Genomic DNA, 11,303 nt, shown 5'->3' on the forward strand with positions numbered 1-11,303 from the left:
TAATAATATTTTAAGAGCCTCTTTGATGTAAAAAACAAATTTTGAAAAATAAAAGTTGTCAAACTTGATGCAAAGTTCATCTAGTTTCAACGGGGCTTTCAAAACTATACAGTACTTGAGTTTTTTAATGAGCAAATGGCCTCACAATATGAAACTTGGTGTGTGGGTATAAAATTACAAAAGAAAATGTTTTTATCCTTTGATATTTTGGATATTTGAAGAATAATGTCATTTTTCGATGTTTCTTTTTTTAATGTCAATTTTGACAGGTTAAGGAAATCACGTGACCTATTTTGTAGACGCCATTTGACATCATTTCTTAAGCAAAATCTACTACCAAAATCAAATTTCACATAAAACGATAAATAAAAAAGTTTCCCATTTGATGCGGACTTTATCGGAGACACTGTATATGAATAATTTTTATATTATTATATGTAGTAGTAGGTTATTTGACCAGATTATGTAGTTTATACATTTATGGCAAGTCACAGCAAATTCACAGTCATATTAGTTGAATTAAAATTATAAAAAAAATATATATGTATATAATTAAAAGAACAATTTACGTCTAGAAACAGATTATCAATATATAGTATAAGATTTAAAATTTAGACATGTGCAATATATTATTAAAATACAATGAAAGATCATGATTAACTGTACTTATGATAGCTCATAAGGCTTAAAGTACCTAAACTGAGTCTATATACTCATCGGTACTGTAAAAGCAATTGTCTAGTAGGTAGTTTGTTAGGACTAATTTAAATTTTTTGAATTCCAATATTTTGATAGAGTAGTGGAGAATGTTATATAGATTCAGATTTAGGGAGTTTCTGCGGCTTAAAGATAACCTGTGATGATGAGTATTTAGTAAGTCAGCTGATCTGGTATTGTGGTTATAGATGTCGGAGTTTTTTAGTAAAGTATCTTTATTGCGATGTATTTCTAGCAGAACAGTATAAATATATACAGTAGGCAGAGGCATAATACCCAGACGAATAAAAATTGATGGCAGTGGTCTCTGTATCCCAGATTAGCCAAGATGCGTATGGCTTTTTTCTGGCATCATATATGAATAGTCAGACAGACTTATTCTAGTATAAGACTAGTCACAAATCTTATCATACAAATTTAGGACATTCAAACTGAGAAATCAGTAAACAAAGAAATGAAATTGGTTTTTCACAAAAATAATATATTTTTTTTCTCCCCGTTTCTTTCCTGAAGAATAAATTCTCCTAATTGAATTTTACGATATTTCCAGTTTTTTATGTGATCAGGCAGAAAGAGAATCATGAATAAATTGTTTTTTGCCCATTACAGAGCTTGCAGCATCGAGATGAAACAGATTATGTTGCCTTGTATCAAGATCTAAATATCTTTGTATATAGATTATTTTGAAATTAATTGCGTCCTTCCTTTTTTTAGAAGATTCCTACATTTTTTGTATCAAGATGGAGAAGTGGAAGGCCAAAAACTTATCTCTCCTAAAAATATAACCCTTTCAATGTGAACAATAATGGTTCCATTAGTTTTTTGTAATTGCTATAGTTCAGGAAATGTTGATTGATAATTGGAAAATTCTCATTTTTTTTTTGAAAAGTTGGAAATATCCGACTTGCGGACCGAAACCGGTCTGCGAGTGTGCCCTTTCCAAAATTGAAGACGGACTCTTTCAGTTGTATTGCCAATTGCATATGCAGGACATTTTCTGTGAAGATTCCTGCACTGACGCCTGTCAGATATAATCCAACGCCCTTCGTGGTATTAGCCAGGGGAGTAGTTGTTTTCAGATAGCCGTCAGTCCATTCAACCTACTGTGTAGGTATATTCGAGACTGGCTCAAACGTTTAAAGTTCATTTCTTTAGATTTAATACTATAAGAGACTATATATATATATATATATATAAATATATATGTGTTCATAAAATGTTTGTGATCAATATCACACTGACAATAGTTTTTTTTTTTTGAAGTTCTGCATCATGTTTTTTCCAACTAAGATTTTCGTCAATGTAGACTCCTAGAAGGTGTGAGTAGTTTTTTATAAGATCTCATCAGTTTCAAATTGGACTGGGGATATCGATTACATCTTTTTCGAGTTACACCAACTACAAAAAGTACGCAGTCAAAGTGATGAAGAAAGCAAATCTCTCTCTGTTGATTATATGGTATTATAAACAGGGTTGGAAAATGGATTTCACAAAGAGAAAAACTATGAGATACTTTGGAAGCATTTATAATACATATATATCTATATCTATAAGTGCAACCCAAATTTTATTAACTGTATCTGGATCAGAAACCTAACTTTTCATTCATTTCGAATTGGTTTACAATCTAGTTATTAAACCTTTATATTTTTTTACAAAATCATTGTGATGGAATCAATAGAATAGGTTTTTTTATTGAACATAAAACTATGAAAACAACTGTTTAATAAAAATGCAGATTATCAGTAATGCAGATGAATATAAATAATATGTATTAAAGGCACATAAAAAAACAAAATATTAAGTAGTGATTTACATAGTCAGATGCATCTGGGAAATATGACTATTTAAACAAATCATAATTTTTATCATACAAAAAAGCGTCTTTGAAACCATAGTAGTTCAAACACCGTAAAATACTGAACAAAACATAAAAGTATAGACATGAACAAAAAAATCTTGAAAAATACGAAAAAACGGTTACTTATATGTCGGAGGGTATTAAATACCCTACCCTCACGTTTTCTTTTGAACCTGCTCAATTCCGATCTGCTGCCCGAAGTGAAAATCCTATGGGATGTAGGCCTCAAGAGCGAGTCCGTACTAGGGGTCTGCTGCAGTTTACCAGACGAGGGGACTGAAGAAACATTCACAAAAGACGACCAATAATCCGAAGGTAGATCAATCAGGTGGCTCATCACCTAAAAAAAATTTATGAATAGTTGAATTTTATTAACACTGGTAGTAATACAGAAATAAAATTCTATGAAATAGTTTTATTCATCACTAAAATTTTCACACATAAACATTTACAAGATTAAATACATGAGAAAACTTATTGGACTAGTCAAAAAAGTAAAACGCTAAAAGCTAAACACAAATGTTTGACCTTGAATAAATTTAAAAAAAAGACTACATGTATAAAAGAAACTGTGTTATTTATCTAAGCACTGAAAGCAAGAAATTCATCCATACTGTAAAAGCAGTTATCCAACAAGAAACCATGTAGTTCATTTCTCATTACAGTTCTACTTTTATTGATTTGTTTTATTCGATTGATATAAAAGTTGTTATTTTATTGAAGCATTCAATACCCAAGTATTTTGGGGAATTCTGACTCACACTCAAGCGAGAGTAGGGGTGGTATAAAGTGTCTTCACCCAAGTACCGTAATTATGTATATCAGAGTTTTTTTGATATAGGTGTATATTATCATAGATGAATGACACTAACTTTAATATGTAGATGCACGGCACTGGTAAGATGCTAAATTTTTTAAATAGTGGTTTACAAGAGTACAGTGGACAAGACTTGTCCATACAGCGAATTACTCTTTTCTGAATCTTGAAAATGTGGTCAGTATATGCAGAGTTACCCCAGAAGATCAATCCATACTGTAGCCTTGTTTGTATCAGTCCATGATACAGAGTTTTATAACTTCTGTAGAGACAGTGTCTCGCAGATTCTGAATTGCATAGTTTGCACTTCCCAACCTTTACATATAAACAGTCAATATGTGCCTCCCATGTTAGCTTTTCATCCAGGAGTATTCCTAAAAATTTAGCTACCTGACAGTATTCCAGAGTTTCACCACACATATTGATTTTCATTAGATCTAGATTTGAGGACTGTTGCCATAGTTAAAAAATCATTGTTCCAGTTCGTAAAATTTTGATGACAAAGGAGAATTTCTGTCTTCAAAATAAATATTTTCAAAACATATTTACGCACTTATTTAGATGGACAGAATTAAAATATTTACGAAAGAAAATACATATTCACCACTTCTAATGTTCTTACACAGTAGGATCTTAAATGTCTGCAAAAAAATCAATGTTTTGAATTTCGATTTGAAATATTTATTTTTTGGTGTTTGAGGTCTGTTCCAAAAATGAAGTGAATTAACGTTTTTTTATGTTGTGGAAATTATTAGTGATTCTAGATCAGTATGTAAACAGTAAAAAAAGCAGCATAGGCATACCAGGTAAAATGCACTTAAACAATATTGAATAATCCAATGGCATTGATATTTCTAATGCCTTTGCAAAACACTTCAGTTCAGTTTATACAAATGACTGTGTTGATGGTTCAGCATTTACTGATAATACCAGTCTTGAATTGATATCTATGCACTATATAGATCATGATGATATCATTGATGTAGCTAGGTGTTTAAAGATAAAAAAGTCGATTGGGCCTAATAATAATATACCACCATTTATATTCAACCATCTTGTTGACTTCTTGTTATGTCCATTGAAAACTATCTTTAACCTGCCCTTGAGAAACAGAACATTTCTGACATCTGGAAAGAAGTAAAAGTTATTCCAGTCTTCAAAAAAGGTGACAAAACCGATATTATCAACTACAGGCCGGTGGTAGTATTATCGGCACCAGCCAAACTGTTCAAGACTGTCATTGTCAAGTATCTCTATAGATTAGTTTCTCCTAAAAGATCACAGTTCCAACATGGCTTCATGAAAGAAAGATCCACTGTTAGTAATCTTAGCAATGTTACCCAATTTATAGCTCAAGTGGACATATATACACCGACTTTGCTAAAGCTTTTGATACAGTCTCACATTCAATTCTTCTAAGAACACTAGAATATGACTTTGGTTTTCATCCCAACCTGATAAAATTTTCAGTTCATATCTATCTAATCGGAAACAAAGTGCGACAGTGAAAGGGCATAAGTCCAGTCCATTTATTGTATCGTCTGGAGTTCCCCAGGGTTCCAACTTGTGTCCTTTGTTATTTATTTCATTTATCAACAGCCTTGTAAAAAATATCAGATGCAGTTTGCAGATGACTTGAAAATTTTTAGAAGAATTTCAACAGTTGAAGATTGTGTACATCTACAAAACGATATAAATAACATCGTTGAATGGTCAGAAAAGAACAAATTGTTATTCAATGTTCAAAAGTGTAATACTATGACATTCTCCTGAAAAAAAGGTCAGTATAACATACACCTATGAGATGGACAGTATAAAAATCAATAGAACTCAAGAAATAACAGACCTTGGTGTTACTTTTGATTATGAATTATAATTTAGATCTCATATACTGAATATAACAAACAAGGCCTCAAAGATGTATGGGTTTGTAGTTCGCAACTCTATGCATTTCAACAATATAACCTGTATCAAACATTTGTATATCACTCTTATCAAAAGCATTTTGGAATATGCTTCCATTATCTGGTATCTTCAATATAACTCACAAGTATAGCATTGAAATAATTCAAAACAATCTCCTGAGATATCTTCACTTCAAAGAAACAGGTAACTTGATATTTCTAAAGTAGTGCTACTTGAAAAGTACAACATACAAACCCTCAAGAAAAGTAGAGTATTTGCATACTTAATATACTTGTACAAGATGATACACAGTGAAGTGGACGATCTGTCTTCTATAAAAATCAATTTCAATGTACCTGCTTATGAAACTAGATCGTTTAGCATATTTTATATTGAATTGACAAGAACAAATTATTATCATAATGCCCCATTGAATGCTATGTGCAATGCCTATAATAATGTATAAAATGACTGTGATATTTTCTTCCAGAATCTTACTAGTTTTAGAAATAGGTTGTATGAAATTGTATAACTCTTGTTGAATATTTTTTTTTTTATAACCTTTTTGTCATTTTGTTGTATGTACAAATCTATTTGTGATATTTACCTTTCCTACTCTGTAACTGGACCATGGTCTGTAGAGTTTGTAAATAAATAAATAAATATGTTCAAGAAGCATAAAAGTTAGAAGTGTTTTGTGTTTTCGGCAATTTTCTGCTATTGAAAAAAATGGATCAAAGAATCAGCTTCAAATTTTGTTTTTCACAGAAGGTGCCACAAGTCTCAAAATAAATTCCTAGCTTCGACCTAGAGTTATGTCATACTGAATATTTTCATTGAAATCAAAGTTTTTTTCAAGAGTTTTTTGGCGTCACTTACCTTCATGATAAGTTTAGTTTCTTCAATTAATTTATTTGGATCAGGTTCATCTGAAGAATACCCCACAATGGTAGGAGCAAATACCTTGGCCAAATTGGTCGATGGCATTTTACACTCGGGCGATTCTGATACCTTCTTCAAATGAAGGATCATATACGCTAAAGTGTCACGGTTAGGTTGAGGCAGTTGCGAGATAATTTCATATAGAGCCGGTTCGATGTCTTGTGGATCTTTAGCCCTTACTGCCTGGATGAAAATCATTCCATCTAGCATAGGTGATCAACGGTTCCTTGAGCAAACGCAGGAAGTCTTTGATGCAGCCACATATGACATGTATATCTAATTCTTTCACAGATGGGGTCGTTCGGCCAGTCAAGAATTTTTCCTTGAGCCCTGAAAAAGAATAAGATGAACTGACTGATTCATGAATTTATTTATACACTGTATCCAAGATAAGGAGACCAGCATAGGAAAATCGGAAATCATAAAATCGGTTACAGTAAGAAAACGTTGAGTTTTTAGAGCCGATTCAAATGATATTTTGAAATTTAGGAGACTCCTGCTTTCAGGGATATATGAAAAGATACAAAATTCAATTTTTATCGGCGTTTATTCAAGAAAATATTAAAAAAAAACAAAATTTTCTGCCGATTTTCAAGCATTACAAGATGGCCTTCACCAATTTTTCAATACAATATTTTGTCTTCAAGAAACCACCAATTATAAGTTTTTATATAGACTGGAAAAAAATAATCAAGTTATATTGAGTTAGCCTTTTTGGTAATACTGATGTATTACGGATATTTGGTTTTTCAAAATTTTGAACCAAAATCATTTTGAGATCTGATAAATACTAACATTTCAGAAATTCCCTACGTGGCGCCAAAATAGGGAGGTGAAATATTATCCAACCCCCTTCTTTGAGCCTCTGGAAAGGTGAAGAAAATTCATTCTGCCTAAAAAAAAGGGACTGAATTGTTTTGAAAAAAAATCAACAAGCTATTTAATCATGGTCCAAAAAAGATCTTTCGGAAAAATTCTCTCAAAAGAGTATGGTTCATTATCAGAGAAATCAACAATTTCAATTTGGCAATATAGTTAAGGAACATCCCATCTATTGTTTGAAGGTGATTGACAATGTTTCGTGATGAATTTCACTAGTTCGGACTTCCATTGTCTATTATATACAATGATTTGAAATCCCTGAAACAAGTAAAAAAGAATAATTAAAAAGAATAGTTGAAAATAACAATTATATTAAGCAACAATAAACCTGAAATGAAATGATAGTGAAATAACCTACAAGTAAAATATAATAATTGAATAAATAAAAATTAAAGGAATGCAAAAAGAAAAAATAAAAAAATAAAAAAGTGTAGAGATTCCAAGTCACGTTAGTTCACGACGTTTCGATTGTTGGTATCTACAATCGTCTTCTGGTGATGACTGGACTGATTCCTCCACTCATACGGGACAGTATCTGAACCACGAATCCAACCACCATCAATCGACAAAAAGAGGAATCATCAAGACTCTATTAGACCGTGCTTTTGGGCTCTGTAATACAAAGGAAGGTCTCGAGAAGGAACTAGACATCATCAAAATGATCTTCAGCGGAATGGATACTCCAAAGCGATGGTAGAAAAAACTTTGGCTAAAAGACAGCAGGAGCCTCGCAAGGAAGAGAAGCCGTCACAACCAGTGCTTGCACTTCCTACATCAGAGGATTATCGGAGAGGATAAGAAGAATTGGTTCCAAGTACAACATTAGAACTTGTTTCAGATCGGGTAACACTATCCGTAGCAGCCTCACGAAAACCAGGCCCCAAACGCGGACTGCGATTCCAAGAATTGCATTTACCGGATACCCTGTGAGTGCGGAAAATCCTATATTGGTGAAACTAAGAGGCCATTGAATGTTCGCATTGCCGAGCACAAGAAGCACACAGCGAGGAGAAAACCAGCAAATCAGGAATAGCAGGCCATGTTTGGAACCATCAACACAACATCGAGTGGTCCCAAGCTGAGATCTTGCACAGAGAGGAACATTGGTTCAGGAGAAAATTTAAGGAAGCCGCATACATGTTGTCAAAACGTATTCAGCCAGGCCAGCGTAGATATACGAAACATATGGAAAACCCATCATCAAACGAAAAATGGACCAACTCCCGCCAAATCGGTCATCTCTCACGGAATCAGTGAAGCGGAAACTGGAAAGTAGAGAAAGTGAAAGTATTTCAACGACCTATAAATAGTCATCTCTCGGAGGAATCAGTCCAGTCATCACCAGAAGACGATTGTAGATACCAACAATCGAAACGTCGTGAACTAACGTGACTTGGAATCTCTACACTTTTTTATTTTTTATTATTTTCTTTTTGCATTCCTTTAATTTTTATTTATTCAATTATTATATTTTTACTTGTAGGTTATTTCACTATCATTTCATTTCAGGTTTATTGTTGCTTAATATAATTGTTATTTTTCAACTATTCTTTTTAATTATTCTTTTTTACTTGTTTCAGGGATTTCAAATCATTTTATATAATAGACAATGGAAGTCCGAACTAGTGAAATTCATCCCATATATTGCTAATTTTTTTTTACTACCAACTCCAAGAGTTTCTCAAAAGTAGGTAATGTATTTACCAGTCTAAATTTTGATTATATACTTACCAGTTCTGCAATGGGATAATTGTTTTCTAATCTCTAGGAAATATTATTTGCTCAAAGATAAATTGATAAAATGTAAAAACCAATTTGCAGCAACCGCATAAGATTAATTCAATTATAAACTTAATTATATGTAGAATGACACAATCTCGAATAGGAGTATTTTTAAAGAATTTAAACTTGTTTCCAGTTCAACTATTGATATAGGTATTCTTGAATTAATTGAAATCAGAGGGGGATTCAGGAATGCGGTTTATTATTACATCATTTCTCACCCTTAACATCCCTTTCAGACCCTGGGATTCTGTAGATTCCAAGTTCATTCAATCCCCTAAGCTCAACTTCTGTAACACAATGTATAATCAATGAAGGCACCATTGGAGGAGTCATAGGCGTATAATCTGCTATTGTTCCAGTAACTTTCTTGGAACTAGGAGTATTCATGACAGGAACGCAAGGCAAAGGTAACAAATCCTTACATTCTATGTGACACAAGGACTTGCATTCTTTACATTTTATTGCAGATCTTCCGAATCGTACCCTTTTCTCACAAGCTGAGCAATTTTCAGGCATCACAACAGTCTTTTGCATGAAACAGTGTTGGCGCAAAATGTTGTTTCTTTCTTGGTTTGGAGTGTTGTAATTATTTTCTTGACGAGCCCATGATTCGAACACCAAATTAGGAGGAGCTAGGTTAGCTTCCTCTGTTTTCGGGACTGATTCGATGATAGATGTGGCAGTAATTGGTCCGTTCTTTGACAAAGTTAAAGTGGTAGTAGCTTTCACGGTTTCAGATTCTCCTATCTCAACAACCTTATTTGAACCAGAGCGCCGCTTCTTTTTAGCAGGTTCATTTTTGTCTGAAGTCGGTTGACGTTTGTTCCACTCTCGGCCTGGCCTCAGAGATCTTGAAGAATCCAAGTCGTCTTCTGATCTTGAGAAACTGAAGTCAGACAGAATGGATCCTGTTGTGTTGACCTCTCTGATTGCGCTCAAACGATCCAGGTCACTCCAAATCAATCTTCCTGAATGGAGATTCCTGATTTGTTCCCTAGTTTCGTCTGCTATCTTATTTCTCTGATCCCTAGTCAACTCATTGCAGAACGCGCCAATTTTGTGCTCCAAACTCTCAAGTTCCTGTTCGACGTGTTTCCTTTTTTTCTTCTCTGCATCCAACAGGCCTCTGGCATTGCAGAGAGATTTTTGTAACTCAGTATTCTCCAATACCTTATCATTCAACACGTTTTGTAACCTCTGGCATTCGGTAAGGGCTTTTTTCAATTCTAGGTGCATCAACTTTGTTTCTTCGGCAAAGTTGAGGTAAGATTCCACCATACGGAATTTATCCTCTAGTTTTTGATCTATCAAGCGTTTATATTCGTCGTATAGAGCTACAATCGTGAGTTCACCGTTAGAACCACCAGTAGAAGAGCCATAGTCTGAGGCTGAACTTTCTTCACTATCTGATGTACATCTCGCTACATGAAGAGCCGAAAGAGGCGTTTTGAACGGCTCTACCAGAGCATCAGACATTTTCGTTTTTTATTGTAGTTATAAATATTCACAAATAACACAACTCACAACAGCTTCTGAAACATTTTAAATTTTAACGACTTATTTTTGTAACGGTTTGAATGACTGACAGAACAATCTAGTGGTTTGTGACTGACAGCATAATCTAGTGGTTTGTGACTGACAGACGTATTCTGTAATTCTGTGCACAGAATCTTGTTCACTAGTCTGTGATTCTGTGTGTCGTTGACTGTTGTCATAATAAGCGATTTCTTAAAATCAATATTTATACGAGAAGGAATATCAATTTATACGAGGAGTTATGTCAAATATATTATAAAATATACACTTATTCATATATTATAATATCTATGAGATATAAATTTATTCCAGAAGATTGAAAGAGAGTGATGCTTGGTAACACATTTTTCTTGAAGTTTCAGTGATTGTATTGAAATTTATGATCTGTTTCTGTCTGTTTAAAATATGTTTTTCCGTTAACCAGCTGTCGCACCCCTACGAACGACAACCCTCAGAAGTTGAAAATTGTGCGGCTAAAGATTAACGAGGTCTTACTTTTCAACGTGTGATTCCTAACACGTGAGAATAAATATGTGAGAATAAATATATGTATTTTCAACCTGTTGTCTATTATATTCATATTATTTTCAAGTAATTTCATTATTAATTTGAACGGATGATGGCCGGTCGTTGAGTTTGGTTCCATAACAATTATAGTAAGATTATTGTTCACTGTATATCAATAAATTAGACTTTCTTGGTACTGCTCTGGCAGAAAGTGTGAGAGAAAATAGACAATTCGTAGGATTTTACGTGTTGTTGATGTTGCTTTGGTCAATTCTTGGATTGAGTATTCTCAAGTAGCCAGGGTCAATAAAAAAAATGTTGCTGAATATCTAATGAAAGGGGAAAATTCAT

At 33.3% G+C, this 11,303-nt stretch overlaps 1 protein-coding gene across 1 annotated transcript; it reads right to left on the reverse strand.

The window, feature by feature from the left end:
- Positions 1-2,227: 2,227 nt before the first annotated feature.
- On the reverse strand, positions 2,228-10,510 carry LOC111504996 (Rac GTPase activating protein tumbleweed). Its single transcript, XM_023159731.2, is given in 4 exon segments — positions 2,228-2,918; positions 6,180-6,434; positions 6,436-6,572; positions 9,128-10,510. Coding segments are annotated over 4 exon segments (1,983 nt in total). The 5' UTR covers positions 10,386-10,510; the 3' UTR covers positions 2,228-2,585.
- Positions 10,511-11,303: the final 793 nt, after the last annotated feature.

This window comes from Leptinotarsa decemlineata, unplaced genomic scaffold (assembly GCF_025532065.1).
Source record: "Leptinotarsa decemlineata unplaced genomic scaffold, Ldec_3_MD MMD2_tig00026282_RagTag_RagTag, whole genome shotgun sequence".
NCBI lineage: Eukaryota > Metazoa > Arthropoda > Insecta > Coleoptera > Chrysomelidae > Leptinotarsa > Leptinotarsa decemlineata.